The following is an 18,522-nucleotide window of genomic DNA, read 5'->3' on the forward strand; positions in this document are numbered from 1 at the left end:
TGAAACGGGCCGTTTTACCACACACCAGCTGGTAGAAGAACATTTACGACAATTCTTGCAGTATGATAATTTGCACGCTTTCTGAAAACAACGTACAAGCACTAGAGCAAGTCGCTGTCTTGGCCTTTGCTGCCTTATCAATTACGAATAATGTCAACACCAAACTTGGCTTCACTACGCTGTAGCAAGTGGAATTCTTTTAAACTTGCATAAATCTTTTAAATATGAATACAACTGGCCTGAAGGGTTTGCTTAGCCTTTTAGAAGGAGGGGCTTTTGATTTTTAACAGGCAAAATGCACCAGAAAATTAAAATCCAATGTTCCTGCTGTATCAAGACCTTAATACATCAAGACCTTGCCAGTCTTTTCTGAAATGTAAGCTGGTTAAAAGAACTGCAGTCAAACCATCACCTTACTTCATTTCAACAGGTTTTGTACAGTCTTTTTTTAACCAGTTTTTTAAAATAACTAAATCCTTACCTCTACTGCTTTATTAGGTAGTTGCTTGTCAGTCCACTGCTTTAGTTTGATGTCCACAGTGGTGTTAAATGTCCCTGAGTTCATAGTCTGTGCTGCAGGAAGGTATATGTTCTCAATCACATGAGTAGATACCCTCTCCCACAAAGTTTTCTGGAGAATCTCCTCCCTAGAATTGAAGTTGTAACACATGTGATGGATTCCACTACAAAAAGTGTCTAACAATACGCATTCAATTTGTTAGAAACACTGAGAAAACAAGACTACAAAACACAGGAAATACTCCTTAACACCAGGACAGAAACTTCAACCAAAATCTGCTTGGAATTAAGGACAGAAATACACAATGTTTTCAGCAGCAGACAGCTCCAGAAGTTGTTCTCTGCAACTCTTATGGCTGCCACCGCTCTGCACAACACCTCTTTGCAGCCTTTAATTACACCACGCAGAGCTGTGTGTGCATATGCATGGCAGGTGGGGGAAGGACAGGGGGCAGACTGTAACTCATTGAAATATTTGACAAAAAGTTCACACTCCCAAAAAAGCATGTGGGTTTTGTTTCTGTAGTGTTCTGATCTGTTTGTTAGAACACACTGCAGTCTTCCATCTGGGGTTTTCATGGATTGTTCCCAGATTTGATAAACAATGAAGCAAGACGAGAAGTCCAACCTTTTACCAAAATGTATACTGACATTCATTTACAGATATGCCTCACGTCACTATAAAATTAAGCACCACTTTCCTATTTATGATGGGTTTCAAGAAGTAACCACAGAAACGATCTCACTTTAACCTTTTCAAATTACAATAAACTGACAAGAAACTTTGCAGCTGCAATGAGACAACTCATCTGCGCCGGTGTAACATACAGCTGGCATCCACAGAGGCAGTCATGCTCCTGCCACAGTCTCCAGTAGAGGTTGTGGGTCCCTTCCAGATTAATTTCAGGCTAGCTCAGCATGCTGAATCAATTTTCCAATAGGCCATATGAATGTCAGATTTGGTATTATGATAAGAGTTAAAAGCCAAAGAATAAAAAATGCCTTTTCTTTGGTGGTAACAAGACTATCAGAATCACTAAAACCCTTTTCTTCCAAAAGGGCTGAAGTTCATGACACAAACCTCATCCCTGATAATGCCAACATTCTAACTGGGACATCCATGGGCAAAGATTGAAGAACTTCCCATAAATATCACTCCTCACCCTGTTTCAGCAATGGCATAATTGAAAACTTCTCTTTTGTGTTCAATCATCTTTCTCTGAGCTTTAAAAATTTTTATGCCATCCTTCTGATATGCCAGTATAAGTAGGGATCAAAGCCCCTAGTTTTTCCATGTTGGAAGAGGTCTTTAGTATAGTTAGGGTAATAAAAGTATTTATACAAAATTAAAAGTAACTCAAGCATTTATAAAGCACTATGAATAAAAATTAGTATTGCCACCAGTAAAAAATTTTTTTCTTAAAAAACTTTGTTAAGAATAGGATGATTTGGATACTGTTCAAAGAAAGATGCATTGTTAGTCAATTCTTGATCACCCTTAAAAGAACTCGGGATGTAGCTAATATCACATACAGGGCATGCTGGAGACTGACTGTTGCGGATTTTACCACTTACAAATGCACTGTAGAAGAGCAGTCCTCTGATTAACAACAAATGCAATCTCATTACTTCTTTACTGATGTGTCAATAAAAATACATATGATTTGCTCATTCCAATCAAAATTAATTGGAAGGCATAGAAAATTAAACAGGATAGAAACATTTGCATTCAAATGCATTGCTGCATATAATGCCTAACAGAAGCATTTTTTCTTGACTTCCGTTTCCAGGTCTACTTTATATTATTGTTATAAAACTAGAATCACCACGACATTTTAACTTTGAAAAGAAATGCATCCACCTGAGCCACAACATGAAATGAAGCAGACTAGACATGGACCAAGATACTTCAGCTACTATCACACAGTGAACAACAGCAAAATGGCAAATTTGCATTACCTTTGGAATAAAGCTTCAGATTCACACGCTGCCTACACCACTTCCTCTGAACACATCCACATGCCCAGAACTATTTTAATGTCACTAAGAGCCAGACGTTTCATCTCGTTTTTTAATCTATGACCAAGTAACATTTCAGTTCAAATCACTGAGGGCATAGGCATTAGAGACCTTTTTTTTGTAGTTCTCATTTGTGGTACAGGCTGTGAAAGTAATCTTTTACCTCAGGTATTCTCCTCTTGACCTGCAGGTACAGTGGCTTTACTATGCACTGATACCCTCGCTGTCAAAATACTTAGGCTAAGCTCGCCCTCTCTCACACCTATGTCTGCCTTGCAAAAAAGTAGGGCAGCATAATATGGTGCTACTTGATTGAGGCTACCAAGGAGATCCACATGTACGATGAAATTTTCAAACACCAGACCAGATTTTCTTACTGCCAGGAATTACGTAATGTTTGTACACAATATTTTTATATGCACAATAATACCCAAACATGAAGTTAAGATGAATTACTGATTCATACTTCAAATTAAAATTAACATCTGAGAGCATTCTTATTATGACTATTCCTTTACATTTTTGAGCAATATATATTGTTCATTATTTAAAAAAAGAACAAAACAAAACCTGACATTTTTGTTGATGGATTATACAAGTATTTGCTGATTCAGAATAATAAACACATGTAGACTACTTCCACAGGGACAAAGGACATAGTAATACATTGTCCTAAGGAAAACAGTTCCTTATTTATATTTGAAAATTTTGTTTACTAAAACTCTTTATATTTTGAAAGCAAACTTCTTCTAGTTAATAAAAAACAAAAAGTGGGGAAAAAGAAAAAATTACCATACCAGTGCTTTGGTGTGACCTGAGTCAAACTTATGACTTCATCAAGAATCTCATTCTTTGCTTTTTCAAACAGTTCATTCTATGCAAAAGAAAATAAATGAAATAAGATTTTAAGCAGAGTTTGATCATACTTTGATACAAAAGGTAAAAAATCAACACCTTTTTCTTACAGCCTTTAAGCCTAAGATGATACTTTCTGGTCATGTTCTGTACACGTCTGTCACAAGCTACCCCACATCTTCCCACCCATCTCTTGCATGCCTCTGGCCACACATGGCATGTGAATATTCAGGATCTCTATAAAAGAATTAAAGAATGGGACCATAATTGCCTTGTTACTCTGTCTGAAAGACCAGGAATGTATCTTCTCATTGCCAGTTCTGTCATGATCACAAAGAAACACTGACCTATTCCTGTGGGCAACTGAGGTCAGTTAATGCTATACGAGAACAATGAAGGACTTGTTAAGTGTTCAAGTATCACAATTTTGAAGCACATTTCGTAAGAGAGCTAAGTATTTCCTTTCCCTAGAATAATTTATGCTGTCCTCGCATTTTAAAATGTTAGTACTTTATGTTAACTTTAAGAAATCTTTACAAATTAGATTAAATTACATAAATTTTAATCTATAATCTTTAATGCTTTGTAGCAGAGAGATTAAAGCAGTAGTGGAATTTACCCTGTCAAGCTCTCTCAATCGGGGGTAATTATTCTTCCATTCAGTCTCGAGATTGAAACGCGTGGCTGCAAAAATCAGAAACAAGGCCTTTATTTTTTTAATTGTCTACATGAACTTCATGAATATCTTAAATATTTAGCAGCTCCTAAAATTGCCACAAATCTTGCTTATGACAAGCCCTCCAAGAACTTTAAGTGCCTCTGCAAATGAGCAAAGGTTTCTGCTGTGTATGCTCAGATATTCTGTCTGCAAATTGCAGGATTCATGCATTGAAAAAATGTTGTGAAAAAAAGAGCCATTCAGCTCTCTACGCGTCAGTCCTGCCCTGGCTGATCAGATGGTATCTTTTTCCAGGGGAACAACTGTGTTTTGACCACAAAAAACCTCAATTTTTTTCTTCATACTTATTTATGACCTTAGCTTTTAGAGCAAGTGGGTCCTTCATACCATGAATTATTTCTTTATGTGTTTTTGTAAGGAATAACAGGGGTGATTACCAATTAATCAGAAACAGTGGTCAGATAAAACATATAAAACGCAACTGCACAAGCATACTGTGCAGTTAATGCTGCAGCTAATACTGGCAAAACAGTATTATAAGCGGAAGAACTAACTGTTGAACAGCAAGCTGCCATTTCACTTGGTTTTGAAAAGATGTTTACCTTTAAAAGCATCTGCTTGCTGTTCCACAGACTCTCTCACCATTTTCCAAAAGCAGTCTGACACCGCAAGACTTAGGTTCTTTGTTGTTACCTGGTGTGCCTTCAGCATACATGTCCTGTGAAGAAAGACACCTAGAGGAAATTCTATGCATACCCGTGCTTTTGGCCCCCATTTTCTCGTCACAAGAATAAATCTTCACTTTTTATAGCAGAGAATAACATGTCAACCTAACCCAAATTCCAGTCTCTTCGTCCAAAATATTCAATGCAGATAATCACCAAAGTGTGGGGGAAAACACCCCAGCACACTCTCAATCCAAAATGAATTTTTATTCTAGAGTTTGCAGTGCAAGTACTGCAGTCCCCAATACCATGCAGCTTGCTTTCCTGAGAAATACAAGCCTGTGAAATCAAAACTGATGAATGAACTTCAAGCAGACCACACAAACCAACCCTTTGAACAGCACACTGATGTCACATCAAGACAATTGATATTGAGAGGCACTACAGCTCATATGTGGGCTGGATTCACTCCTCCCAGCTCTATCAAGTGCCTAGACAATGGCTCTAGAAAACATAATTTCCCAGTCTATGGGTAGACCCAGAAACCTCTATAGAGAGGCTCAGAACTAGAGTGGAACCAATTGCTGCCTGAGACGCACGTCTCTCTCCACTGACTCACAGCAAGCATTAGGAAACAAGGCTAACATGGTCACCTCAACAAGATGCTTAATCTAAGCAGATTAAAACTCAAATAGTCTTTCCAAACAGCAATCCCTTTTTTAAGTTTGACAGCAAAACCTGATGGTAGCATTTACCAACACAGGCTCATTTTAGTAAAAGGAATAAATAGCAACATACTTTAACAGCTTTGAATTTTGAAAAAATTCCTCTTCATATTCTTTAATAGATTCAATGCTTTCACTGCTGTTTCCTGGAGGAAAAAAAAGAGTGCTGCAACAGTTCCATTTAGACAGTTTTCTCTGCTGTCAAAGAGAAATTAAGCAGAGCCAGAGCTCTCTTTACCTTTTCCAGTAACAACTGCAAAATAACCCAAAGCTTTCATTGGAAAGAGTTTGCCTTCAATTATTTGCTGAATCTATGAAAATAAAGGATTAACAAAAAGTTAACTTTGAACAGAGACATTCTTCCCTTCAGCGCAGTTTTAGAGACAAATCTAGTTGTATCTCTGCATAGACTACTATAAGAAGCAGTTTGTCACAGGACTGAGTTCTACTGATATTTTAAAGTAAAAGAAGGTATAAAACAAATAAGGCATAACACAGAAGAATACAAAATAAAGTGAAAAAGCCTATCGCAGAACATCCTAAAGCTGCTTCAGGAAATGGATCTTGTTCAGGTCACCTGCACGAAAGGAACTACAAGCTACAGCCAAGCTGTGACTAAAATCATGTAGCTGATCACTAAAAGCTAAGACAGAGATATTAAAACAACCACCATCAATAAAAAAAACCTCACAAAATCACACTGAATACAGAAATAAGTCCTCAAAAACATCTAGAACATATAGGTGGGGTCCAATATTTCTGACAATCTCAGGTATTTTTCCACATGTGACTTTAGTCATCACAATATGAGAAAAATAGTTTCAACTCACCCTGTTTGGGCTAGCTACATTTTTCTCAGCAAGATCAACTTTAGTCAACACAAAAATGGTCCTTTTTCCTTGGGGATCCATTTGGCTGACTAAGTCTGTGACAATACTGCGTTCTGCATCTACTGACCCATCTAAAATAAACAAAACCAAAGTTACGTTTTAGAGACTGTGCAATGTAACATGCAGAACTGAAGATACAATAGGCATCAAGTAAGTTTCATGTTACAACTTAAAAACAGTAAAATTACACTTATCTTCAATTTTTGGGTATGCACAGTGAAGATTTGCTTTGTTTCCAGTATCATAAAAAAAAAAAATATTACTTTGTTGCAGTTGTCTAAGTTTTGAACAAGTTCCAGCTTGCTCAAAATGTTAAACTCTATCATTATCTGTTGCCTCCAAAAACACTTTTGAAGAAAACCTGGATTTTATTATCACCACCATTTTTTAATGATAACAAACTCTCATCAAAAAGTTGCTTTTTGTCATGGATACCAAAGGTGTCTTAATTTATAAATAGATATTCCACAGCATGCTGTTCTGGACATTACACAAATGACCACAAATGGAAAAACAATCAGGAGAGTCCCCAGTTGAACACAAGAATCACGACTAAAAACAATAAAAGAATCCTGCCAGTTGGATAACCATCTGGACTCTTATTACCTTGGATACAAAGGATGATGGCATTAGGATTCTGCATGTAGGCCTTGCTGATGCTAAAGATAGTTTCCTTCGTATCTGGAGCCATACCTGATGTCACAGTCTTTAGTATGTATATGGAGATACATATTTAAAGGAAAAAAGAAAACAGGAAGATGTAAAAAAGGAAAACAACAGTTAATGTTCTCCCCAATAACGCCACCTCATTTACATGTCTCAAAGAATTTTTAGTTTATTTGTTGCATACTCACACTAATGACTCCAGGTAAATCAACCAATACCATTCTCTGCAAACCAGGACCTTTCACACTTAAGGAGATGGTCTGTGAAGCAAAATTGAAATTAAAGGTTTATACACACAGCTACCTGCTATGGGACTACATACACAAACACACAGAATTATATAAACACCTATTTACACACACATATGCTCTGAACCAGCAACAGTCTGTATGTTTAAATAGGAAGTTCAATTCTATATGCATGTAATTCTGATATAGGAGTGATTTTCACAGTCCAAACACACTTTGTACAGTGCAAAATATTAAGCATACACAAACAGGATTCACCAGTCTCCTATTTGAAGAATACTTACAAAAGATATACATCTACAGATACTTGCCACTGAATATTTAACAAGTCTTACCTCAGTGCTAACAGTGCACCCTTCCTTCACACTATTTCTCATTCTGATTTCTATTTCGTTTCTCAAAGCTGCAAGCTGTTTTGAGAAAAGAAAAATATCAAATACAAATACCAAATACACTTAGAGATTAAAATCTATGTTTATAAATGCACGCTGAATAACCGAGTATCGTAAATGGGGCACTGAATGACAGACCCCTGCATACTCCAAAAGGTGTCTTGCCACAAGAACTCCTCTTACATTTTATCCAAATTATCCAAATACATTTATCCAAATGTAATGCCAGCCAAAAACCACACTAAGTGGTAATTTAATAACTAATAGAATACCTTGTCCTACTAAACATTTCACACTCTAACTAAACAGAGGCTAACAGCTCACAAACACAAAAAATTTTTCAGAGAATTAATAAAAGTCACGCTAACTTCCAGTCACTTCTTTATACTCACATCCTCTTCCTTGGTCAGATCAAACTCCCGAGAGCTGTCTTTGAATAAAGCCACATGGTGGGGACCTTCACTAAGGGTTACCTAAATGGTAAAAGCCTTATATGAGAAAGTACGGTAAATGTGCACAGAGAAACATGAGAAGCACACAGCATACATAAACATCCCACTGCAGACAAACAACTGTACGTGATGCTTACTTAGCCCAGGATTACTTACAGTAGAAATTACTGCTACTTCGATATATAGGTTGATCATACATAGGGATCATACACAGGCCTGCAGAAGTGTGGTCATTGACTGCAACAACTCACTTCCTTAGAGGCCCTTTGACAAACAAATGTTCACACATACTTCAACGAATGGCATAACAATATGGCAAATGCTGATTCAGATTATGATGTTTCTTACCTTAACAGGGGAACGTGTCATCATCTCCCCAGACCCTCGAGGGAATATGCGGGCTTGGGCGATCATTTCTAACACACTGGTTTTTCCTGCACTTTGATCTCCAACCACTACCACCTAAAGTGAAAGTTTGAACAGTCATTGGCTTTCATCAGGACATTTTGGAAGCTTAGACAAAAGCTGACTAAAAAGATGTCAATGTCTATCAACACTGGCTGTACTACACTGGGCAGGGCACGTCTCCAGGATGGAGGACCATCGCCTCTAAGATTGTGTTCTACGGTGAACTCACCATCAGCTGCCAAAGAGAAGAGCTCCAAAGAGGAGATATAAGGACTCCCTGAAACAATACCTCAGCCTTGGCCGTATTGACCACCATCAGTGGTCCACCCTGGCCTCCAATCGTGAGATTTGGAGACACACCATACATAATGCTGCTGCCTCCTTTGAGAGCACACGTAGATTCAGTCTCGAGGAGAAAAGACAGCGCAGAAAGAACCGTGCCTCAACTATATCACCCAAGGAGACCTCCTGCTATGCTTTTGTCAAGGCTTTTTGCAACCAGATTTGCCTATCCCGCATTGGCCTTTTCAGCCATCAGCGCGCTTGCAGTAAGCGTGGGTAAAGCCCTTCCCAAATCTTTGTCCGCGAAGCCAAGCCATGATGATGACGTTTGACAATAAATGCACTGCTTTAAATACAGAGTCCTTGAGCAAATACTAACTTTCAGTCACACAAAACAATTGACTTGTGGTTAAGACAGCACAGTCCACATGGACCTATGAACCTAACATGTCAGGCCACCTAATGAAGAGGGGAAGGGTTTGCGGTTCTTGTGGCATGCAGTTCTCTCCTCCTATGAAATCCTTTCAAGCAGGAGAAACACTGAAGACTGTTCCTCTGGTAGATGCTGTTTCTGCCTGAAGAAGGCTGAATTCTGACGTAGTTGCTGTCATCTCCCCATGCTACAGATGGTTGTGCAAGCAGGAAGCATCCCTGGCTCTCCCCTACACCAGCAGCCAGGCTACCCAAACCCCTTCTCATGAATCCCCCTCCAACAGCAGCACTACTGTGGGGAGTTAGCCAGGGCACCTCAACTTCTCAGGTCCACGGGTACACACTGGGAAACAACAGGCATTTTACAATGCTGAGAAAGCTGGGCTGTCCTCACTAAAACCATTTAAAATGAAAGGCTGAGCACAGTAGCACTATCTGTACCTAGACAGTGTTTTATCTATGAGCCAAGACAGATTTAACATACTTACACAGATTATTCTCAAAATTACTTTGTTGCATTTAAATTGGAGAACGTCTTAAGCTAAAATCCTGGAGTTACAAGAAAACAGCCTAGCACTAGCTCTGGATTTTTCTGGAATATAATTAAATGTTCTATTCAATTTAAAAACTGGTGTTTCAGTAAAAAAAAAAAAAACAAACTTGACTTTTTTTTTTCCTACTTACTCGAGGTAGGTGATCTTGAGTGTTATAACTGGCATCATAATCAGACAGGATGTCAAGTACTTCAGAATACATATCAATCAAGGACTTCTAAAAAAAAGTACAGAGAGAAAACACGGGCAATTAACTGAACAAAATGGGGTTCCAGACTATTTAATCTGTAAAAATGTGTTTAATCTCTCCTGATGGTTTAAAACATAAGCTGTCTGTACTGCAGCACCAATATCTGTTTTATGAAGTACAATACCGTGTAAAGTCATGCATTGCCTTCTGTGGATGAAAATACTACAGCGGCAGATGCATTGTGCTGAAGGAGCAAAATGAGAGCTCTTACACAGAGCATAAGAGAACAGTGCTCAGATTTCACAGTTTCCACGTTCAGCCTGATGAACAGTAAGCATTAACAAGGGTATAGAGGTATCCACCTCATTCTGTAAAATAAGAACTCCTTATCTTCCAGTTCCCAGAGGAAAGGGAAAGGTGCATGTTAGTCAGCAAATGATGCAGAGGAGGCAGAAAACGTCCATTTTTAGAATGTTCAGGACATTGTTAGACAAAAGTAAAAGCACAATTAGTTCAATCACCCCGGATTTGCAAGGGGCTGTTATTTCCTGACCACATAACTATATTCTACCCAACTCCATAAGACCCACAACAAAGCACAAAGGTATGAGACTTTGTGTGTAAGAAGAGTTAGAAGCATGTTTATTAGCAAATACAGTGAAGCTATATCAAAAAAACCCAACCCACATTTCTCACTTACTTAGATATTTAGTTAGACCTGGTAACCCCTTTGTGCTCTTCAACTAAAGCCATTTCCAAAAAGTTATATAGTTTTAAAAAAGAGATGTATAAAAGCTTTAATATGCCAAAAAGTTAGCATAGATACCTTATAACAAATGTTAGAAGTTAATATATGAATTAATGAACACAATTTAGAATAGCATCATGGAAAATATAGCACAATTATATTTCTATGCCGATTTGTAACACGCATGTACCTTTAACTTCCTCTGATGAATTCCCTTGTCATCTCTTTGCAGTACCAATTTTCTCAATTCTTTGTTCTCCTTCTCTAATCGCTCAAGCATTCTTTGGTATTTGAGCTACGAAACAGTGATACAAATAAACTCTTGTAAATTACAGAAACAGTACACTCACATGAGCAAAGTTTTACCTACAAAAAGTATTTTATCCTTTAGGCAAGTCTTTCCAAGATATAGAAACCTCTGTGATCACTCTAGTGCATTAAAAATACAAGGCAATGGAGAGAAGACTGTCACAATATTTTTTTGGCAACATAGAAGGTTTAGTAAGACCACAACGTTCAAACTTCTATAGATCAATCTTTAGGCATCATAAACAAGGATTATTTTCAAAGAAGCTACACATGTGCTGTCAGACTGAAATTAGTGACAGAGGGAACTGTCTGTTCAATCGAAAAGATCACAGGGCTTAATGTGAATTTGCAAGCCTAGCTTAGGCCCTTTCTTCAGTATAAAGCCTCGGTTCAGGAAACAACTGTAGCAGCTTAGTCTTGTTCAGGAGATCACCGTCCACGGAAGGTGAGACATGAATATAGTTTTCCCACCTACTCTTAAAACTGTTTGCTATTATGTGGGAATGCATTTGTCCTGAGCATTACTTCTAAGAACAAATGAACCTGCAAGCTGTTATAAATAAAGGCAAGTAATAAATGCTTTTAAAACTAGCAAATACACAAAGAGGTTACAAACCCTGTATCAAAACAATGTGGCTGAGCCAAAGAGTCAATCAATGTAGAAGCCTACAGATACAACAAAAAATTAACTGTTCATTACCTTAAGAAAAGGAAGCAAGGAAACCAAAGTAATGACTGATATGACTAATCCTGAAAAGTCTAGATTAAAAATCACTAGTTCTGCCTTACTAAATAAGGAGATTAAAACTTCATTGTAATGAGATTTGGTGAAGTTGAAATCAATTGATGTGACAGGAAGGAGTCTCACCTTACTCCACGCTCGCACTGAAAAGCCCTACTAAGGTATAATATATGAAACCATTACATGTTCATTGTAAGGCAACACACCTAGGAGGAAAAAGTTTTGGTGTCTAACCAAGAAATATAAATCTTGCCGCTGAGGAAGTGTGGTTCCTGCTCTGTAAGCACCACCTAAGTGATGAAATATTTCTTTGCAAACCAGATCTGCAGCTGCACACTGTACTGCCCAGTGTTATGAAAGCCACCCCCCAGGAGGGCTGGAAATGCTCCTCAGTTGCGCTCATGCAGGGAATTAGCTACTGAGTGCAAGAACAAATTTCAGAGAACATGAAAATGGTTTCATTTTTGTGACTTTGATCTTTAATGACTTATGTTTATATATACTTGCATCCTTGATAGAAGATTCTAGATTTACTACTATTTTAACCTTGTCAAGTGTATATAGGAGGAAAAAAGTAACATGTATATATTCACTATATACAGAAATTCATATTAAAAAATGGGTTTTCCAAATGTCTCTTATTGAACTCCTAGGTCCTCTGAAGTTAGGCCATGCATATTTTAAAAGACCAGTCTGAAAAGCCGTGATCCTAAATCTGATCTCTGCAGACCTTTTCCTTTTCTCCCAGCTAATGAAGCTGGCTTCTCTTTGACAAAATAACAGGAAATACCGAGAACAGGATTTCACTTGCAAAAGCACAGCTTCTCTCAGACTACATAAAATTACAACTGAGCTAGATAGAAAACAGTCAGAAATCGGAAGTAGCTTGGGTTCCGTGACCAACATCTGTCATTATTGTTCAAATTTTTACTTTGATTTTTTTTGCTCTGAACAGCACTCATATTGCATGGCATATGTACAACTCAAGCATTGTAACTGGAATTATTTTTCTTGATGCAAGAAAACAAAGACACTGAATGCCCCTGTACTATAATCTCAATGTCTCACCCCACATATCCCATATGATGTCTGCTTTTCCTCTTGGACCACTGATGTTTGGTCAAACGCACTTAAAAGGCTTATTTACTTTACTAGAAATGACGTTCCCTAGATTAAGGGATTAAAACATAACTCAGTAAGTAAACCAATTGCCTTCCTGCAACAAATGTGCCATTTAAACATACAAGATAGCACAGACATATGTAGTACCATTGAATTTGTAACAGAGAACTGCAGAATGCTAGATCTAAAGTTAGCACGTGTCACAAGTTAAAAACTGGAATAATCACCATCGTATTTATGTAACACTCCTGGGCTAACTTTATTTCAGAAATATATAGCATTGTAGGCAAGGAGGGTATTCTGGGGAAGTACGATTACACATTTGTCTTATTCTTACACTCCCTCTTGCATTCTGTCAGTACTGTCAGAGAAAGAACAGACTACGCTGACCTCTGGACTGTGACAACACAGTCAACTCTGTATCGATAAACTCAAAGATTGAAACCAGCACTGCGTTTTTACCAAATATCTTATATTTCAGGTATGATTTTGCCTAGTAAATTAGAGTCTGCTGCACATAAATATCTACTAGAATCTCCCTCTTAGAAGTTACCTGAGTGCGTAAAAGTTCTTCTTGAAGTTGATCAATCTTCTCTTTGTCAGAAACCTACAAAGAAAAACAGTCATGGCTACTAACACATTGTTTAGTTTATCCGCTGCAAGCAACCAAATCACAAACTGAAAGTCGCATTCTGCATGAGAAAATTCACTTTACATGCATTTTAAAGCAAGTAAAATTCTTCAATTAGCATTTGAGATTTAATGCTGATGGAAAGTTCCATCTGCAAAAGGAAGATCACATTAAAAAAAAGTTTGAATTCCAGTACGTGCAATTGCAAAAATTAACCCTTCAAGACTTAATACTAGAAAAGTGGGCTTAGGGAAAAAGCAAATTCTATATGGTGAACGGAGTTTTCTGGCCCCCGCCCTAAATGTAATTTCAGTGGCCACTCTCGCACGATCTCATACGTTCATTTCCTGAATTAGCACAATCTGAATCAGATACAATCACTAAAACCATCCACGTGCTGAAGAAACTACTTTCAGGTGAATATTCACTATTTCTAAATCTTCAAGAGGAGTCATCTCATATTCATTTTTCACAATTACGATCCTAAACATGCACGCACAACTTCACAAATTGTAGTTAGCCAGGACAGTCTTGAAGTGTTATTTTAAAATTATTGAAATTACATTAAAAACTAGAAAAGTTAGGATAGCATAACAGAAAACATTTTGAATCCAAGGCATAAAGGTAATAAGATCAGACATTCAGAGCCATTCTTAGTCAAATATTCTTAAAACAGGTTCATCAAGATGTAATAAACACTTGTTCAAAACAATCTCTTTTTAATAACACAAGGACAAAAGCATAAACGATGTAATCGAAATTCATGATGGAAATAATTTACAAACAATATAAAATCTATTGCTTGACTCAAGAAATATTAAATTTAGAAAAAATAAACAATTACTGAAAGAATGATACAAGTAAATCTTCAATATTTAAATAAAGCTCATGAGACATTTACAGCTCAAGTTAGCTTCGTACTGGAAAGCGCATATTATCTAACATGCGGGGGACAGCTGTCATTTAGACACAAATCAACGTAGTTACTATAATTTCACATCAGTTGTTACAGATTAAACAAGAAAAAAATCCGGTTATTCATCGTGATTGACACTGTTAGCTCTTAAAGCTGTAATACTCAGGATTGTGCCTGCACTTCACAGAAAGCAATCCAAGCTGACACTCCCACCTACATCCAATTATTTTCTTATCCATAAACAGCAAAGAGGAAGTGCTGTAAACTGACTTCCTTTTCATTTCTGTTAATTAGTTCAGTGACAGCAAAAGTGCATCAGAAACAGAGTTAGTTTAGCACACGAATGACTCAGTGTGTGCAGCCATGAGGTGGTATACATAAATAAGCCTTTACATATACACACACTTTAAACACCTCAGAGACATAAGAGGAAAATAAAAACGAGGGCAGAAAGACTGGTGTGGAGAATCAGAAGCAGCAAGAAAATAAAGAAAAACATACTGCTTCCATGGGCTGCAGATACTCAAAGCACTTCACTTTTCCTGCTCCCTCCTCTTAAGCAAGCTGCTCCTCAAAGTACTCGTGGGGCTCTGACCCACCTCTGAAGCTCACGCAGCTGACCACTAACGTGAGCACTGTCTTACAGGTGCAGCAGACTTATGCTAAACACAGAGAGCAAAAATACTGCACACACCTAAGTGCTGCAAGATCTGAAGCAAAGAACTATCTAGCACTAGGTGATTAATTCTAACACGGACAATTAGGTAAGTTATGTCAAAAACAACAATCAGCTCCGGAATGATGTATGTGCTTCAGCATGTGGTTCAGGTGTGCTCTGAATGGTAGTACGTATGGTATTTTGAACATGTAATTCATGCTATTGCTAAAAATGTGCAAGTTGCCAATAAAAGATAAAACTATTATAACAATCTGAAGTACTAACGGTCACATATGACCGATCTATGATTTCTACTCACAAAAAACTGTATTAAAAAAATAAACTACTAAAATAGCTTTATATAGGCACATCAATATTTAATTCAGTTCAACATGGTTGGTACATCAAGATTCCTCTTTCTTTTCCCATTGCCTCCATAAAAAAAACCGGGGGGCCATTTTTAATCTAGCGTACCTGCACACAAAGATGCAGATACCTGTTTACTAAGGTTACCAGAAGCTCCTTATCGAGTTACTCATTTTGCACAGCAGCTGCTTTCCAACGACCTTTATATAAAGTAATTTGTATAAATTTGTAAAAATAATTTGTATAAAATAAGTATGTGCCTCTGAAAATTTAATACCTTTGAAACTGGTTATTGGTTTTGTATATTCTCTAACCAGATACAAATAATTCTAAATCATCTACAGAAGAACTGCAAGGATTTTCAGTAATCTAAATTCTCAAAGCCCAGACAAAATGCATACAAGCAGCAGCCAAGCACAGTGCAGCTATGCAAGACCAATCAATTACACTGCTAAATATTTATCAAAAGGCCAGCAAAACAATTAAAAAGAAACAATTATATTTTTGTTTTTGATACTCTCTCCTGATTGTGAGATGGTTCTTACTATTATTCAGTTTACAACTGAAGCAGATTTAATATTGAGTAATTAAATTAAAATGGAAAATGTGCAGGTCAGTTGAGCAACAGAAGTTCCAAGAATGGAAATGAAATTATCTTGTTCTCTAGCAGACAGGCAAACAGTTAAAAAAGGTTAGTTTATGCCCTGTCAAAAGGACACACAGCGACTTATTTCAATAACAGTAACAATTTCTTCTTCCAAAGGAGAATTTGGATCAATGATTGTAATCTTTAAGTTATATTGTCATATCAATATATTAAGGAAAATGGTTAACCATCTCTTTTGATTTGTTTCAAGCAAAAAGATTAGTGTGACGAGCAGGAAACATTCCTTGTCACTAGGCATGTAGCACACTTAAATGCTGAATTAAAACTGTTCATATGTAAGGACAGTTAGATGCTGAACCCTCAGAAAACAGAGTACCTGCCTTGGAGGAAGGATAACATTTGCAAAGAGAGCCCTGAGCTATTTCACAGCTTGGGAATTGTAGAATTTGTTGCAAGAAAGTATTAGTGAGGTAGAATTTCAAACAGAACCAAATGCAATTTGTACATTTTTATATACCAAATACTGTATTTTAACATGATCTTTCATTTTACTATAACTTTCAAGCTACTATTCCATACTTCAGCTCTCTGCATACAAACTGCATGTAATCTGACAGAGGCTGAAGGAGTTACCTTTATTAAAAAACCAAAAGAGTAACTGTCAAATAGAGAACATTTAGACCATTGAAAACATCTTTACTCTTCTACTAAAATACAAATTTTAAAGGATATGAATGTAAGAACATTTGTACCTCACCTATCGAGATAACAAAATATAAAGAATGCAATTATTTGAGATTATTTTATCCAATGCCTAGATTAAAAACTGATGACAGAATATGTCAATGTTATTTAAAATCCAGACAGAATATTAACTAAATAAATTTGAAAAATGAACTATGAGGAAAAATGGCCCTTTGCCTTTTTTTTTTTTAAATGAAAGGAAGATTAACAGTTTTGAGTAACCAGGGGTTGTAACTCTAAACCTTAAAAAATAACATGGAAAGTAAGTAAAATATTTTAGTTTAGAATGCTACTATAGTTTCAGAGAACAGAGATTTCCTCTGTCGACGACTAAAAAGCGTGACAGTTGCAGCTGTGCAACTATGTCTAGGAGTCTAATTCCCCTGTGTTCCTCTCTCTGTAGAGTTACGTTCAGATGTCCAGAAGATTAAGTTCTGTATCCAGTGCTCAATTCCAAAGCTGTTGAAAAATTAGAGTAATCTGAAAGATTTTGGAGGGGCATAAAAGCAGCCAACAAAGCAGTGTGGTTAAAACTTATGGATAACAGATTACACACTGAAAACGCACCAGTTTAGTAAACATTTCCAATTATCTCAGCCATATAATAATGAATAAAATTATCAGAACTTAAATTAGGTGATGGGCAGGTGTTCAACAACCACAGCATACCACAGTATAAACTGTGCTTTAAAAGGGAAAACAGCCAAAGGAATACCTTTGATGAATACATAGTAGAGACTGTTACTAACAGCAGCATTTAATTGCCTGTGTAAAATTGCTTCTAAGGAGCAGCTGTCATTTTCAGATTTGTAACAGTATAAAACAGGAAAAAATGTTCCCAGAGATATAGTGCCTGTAAACAGGTACAACTCTTAGAAGACAGAGCTACCATAAGCAAGCAACAGCAGAGAAAACAGAATTGACATTTATTCACATACTTTCCTTAAATGCGATTTTAACGTATGAATTTTAAATAACAGTTTTTATAGAGGCAGAGAACATACAATTTCAAAGTGATACAAAGTACCTGTTCTAGTTGTGATTGGTTAAACTGAAACAGGAGTACACATCTGTAATGAAGCAATAATTAATGGGCCCATGATATAATTAGTTAGATTCTTCTAGCTCAAATGCAGAAGGCTGAAGTATTTGATTAGTGAGAATACAGTACATATTGTCCCTCAAACCATCACCTTTCGCTTCTGCTGGGAAGAGCCCATGTTATATTGGCCAGCGGCTCTGCGTGCTTCCTCTTCATGCTGCTGGATTTGTTGTTGTAACAGAATGAGTTCACCAAGCAGGCCCTGCCACAAGTTTATAATAAAAAGGAGAGGAAAAATTTGGGGTGTAAGGAGAACAAAGTCAAACCAAAAGGCACGACAAAGACAGATGAAAAACAGGTATGAATGCGTCAGTTCAAATGAAAGTGAAATTTCATTAGCAAGCTCTCTTGCTAGCTAGCTGAGAGTGGATATAGCCAGCAAAACCACGCATTTTGCAAATCCAGGTAGAGCAAAACGATAAACATTTAGCTACATTTTATAACTATATTCAACTTTAACTAAGTATCTAAATATATGTATTAAAAAAAATTCAACTATCGTGGCTTTAAGATATTCTCAAAGGCTTCAGGATTTCATTTTAATTGTTCATACCAGAAGTGCCTAGGTATCAGCAATTTTCCACAACTTCCCCATGTGTAT

General features: G+C 36.9%; 1 protein-coding gene across 1 annotated transcript in view; it reads right to left on the bottom strand.

Moving 5' to 3' along the window:
• The window catches only part of OPA1 (optic atrophy 1 (autosomal dominant)), a 54,167-nt gene that overhangs the window by 27,205 nt on the left and 8,440 nt on the right, over window positions 1-18,522 (bottom strand). Inside the window, exons 5-20 of the mRNA XM_010143351.1 lie at window positions 18,013-18,123; window positions 13,451-13,504; window positions 10,915-11,019; window positions 9,917-10,003; window positions 8,459-8,572; window positions 8,051-8,131; window positions 7,602-7,676; window positions 7,207-7,278; window positions 6,959-7,058; window positions 6,293-6,423; window positions 5,701-5,773; window positions 5,536-5,608; window positions 4,675-4,790; window positions 4,013-4,077; window positions 3,336-3,412; window positions 482-647 (exon numbers count right to left, since the gene is read on the bottom strand). Of these exons, the coding sequence (XP_010141653.1) occupies window positions 482-647; window positions 3,336-3,412; window positions 4,013-4,077; window positions 4,675-4,790; window positions 5,536-5,608; window positions 5,701-5,773; window positions 6,293-6,423; window positions 6,959-7,058; window positions 7,207-7,278; window positions 7,602-7,676; window positions 8,051-8,131; window positions 8,459-8,572; window positions 9,917-10,003; window positions 10,915-11,019; window positions 13,451-13,504; window positions 18,013-18,123 (1,500 nt within the window). The remainder of the gene's footprint in view (window positions 1-481; window positions 648-3,335; window positions 3,413-4,012; window positions 4,078-4,674; window positions 4,791-5,535; window positions 5,609-5,700; window positions 5,774-6,292; window positions 6,424-6,958; window positions 7,059-7,206; window positions 7,279-7,601; window positions 7,677-8,050; window positions 8,132-8,458; window positions 8,573-9,916; window positions 10,004-10,914; window positions 11,020-13,450; window positions 13,505-18,012; window positions 18,124-18,522) is intronic.

The sequence above is a fragment of the Buceros rhinoceros genome, unplaced genomic scaffold (assembly GCF_000710305.1).
Source record: "Buceros rhinoceros silvestris isolate BGI_N320 unplaced genomic scaffold, ASM71030v1 scaffold17079, whole genome shotgun sequence".
In the NCBI taxonomy this organism is placed as follows: Eukaryota; Metazoa; Chordata; class Aves; order Bucerotiformes; family Bucerotidae; genus Buceros; species Buceros rhinoceros.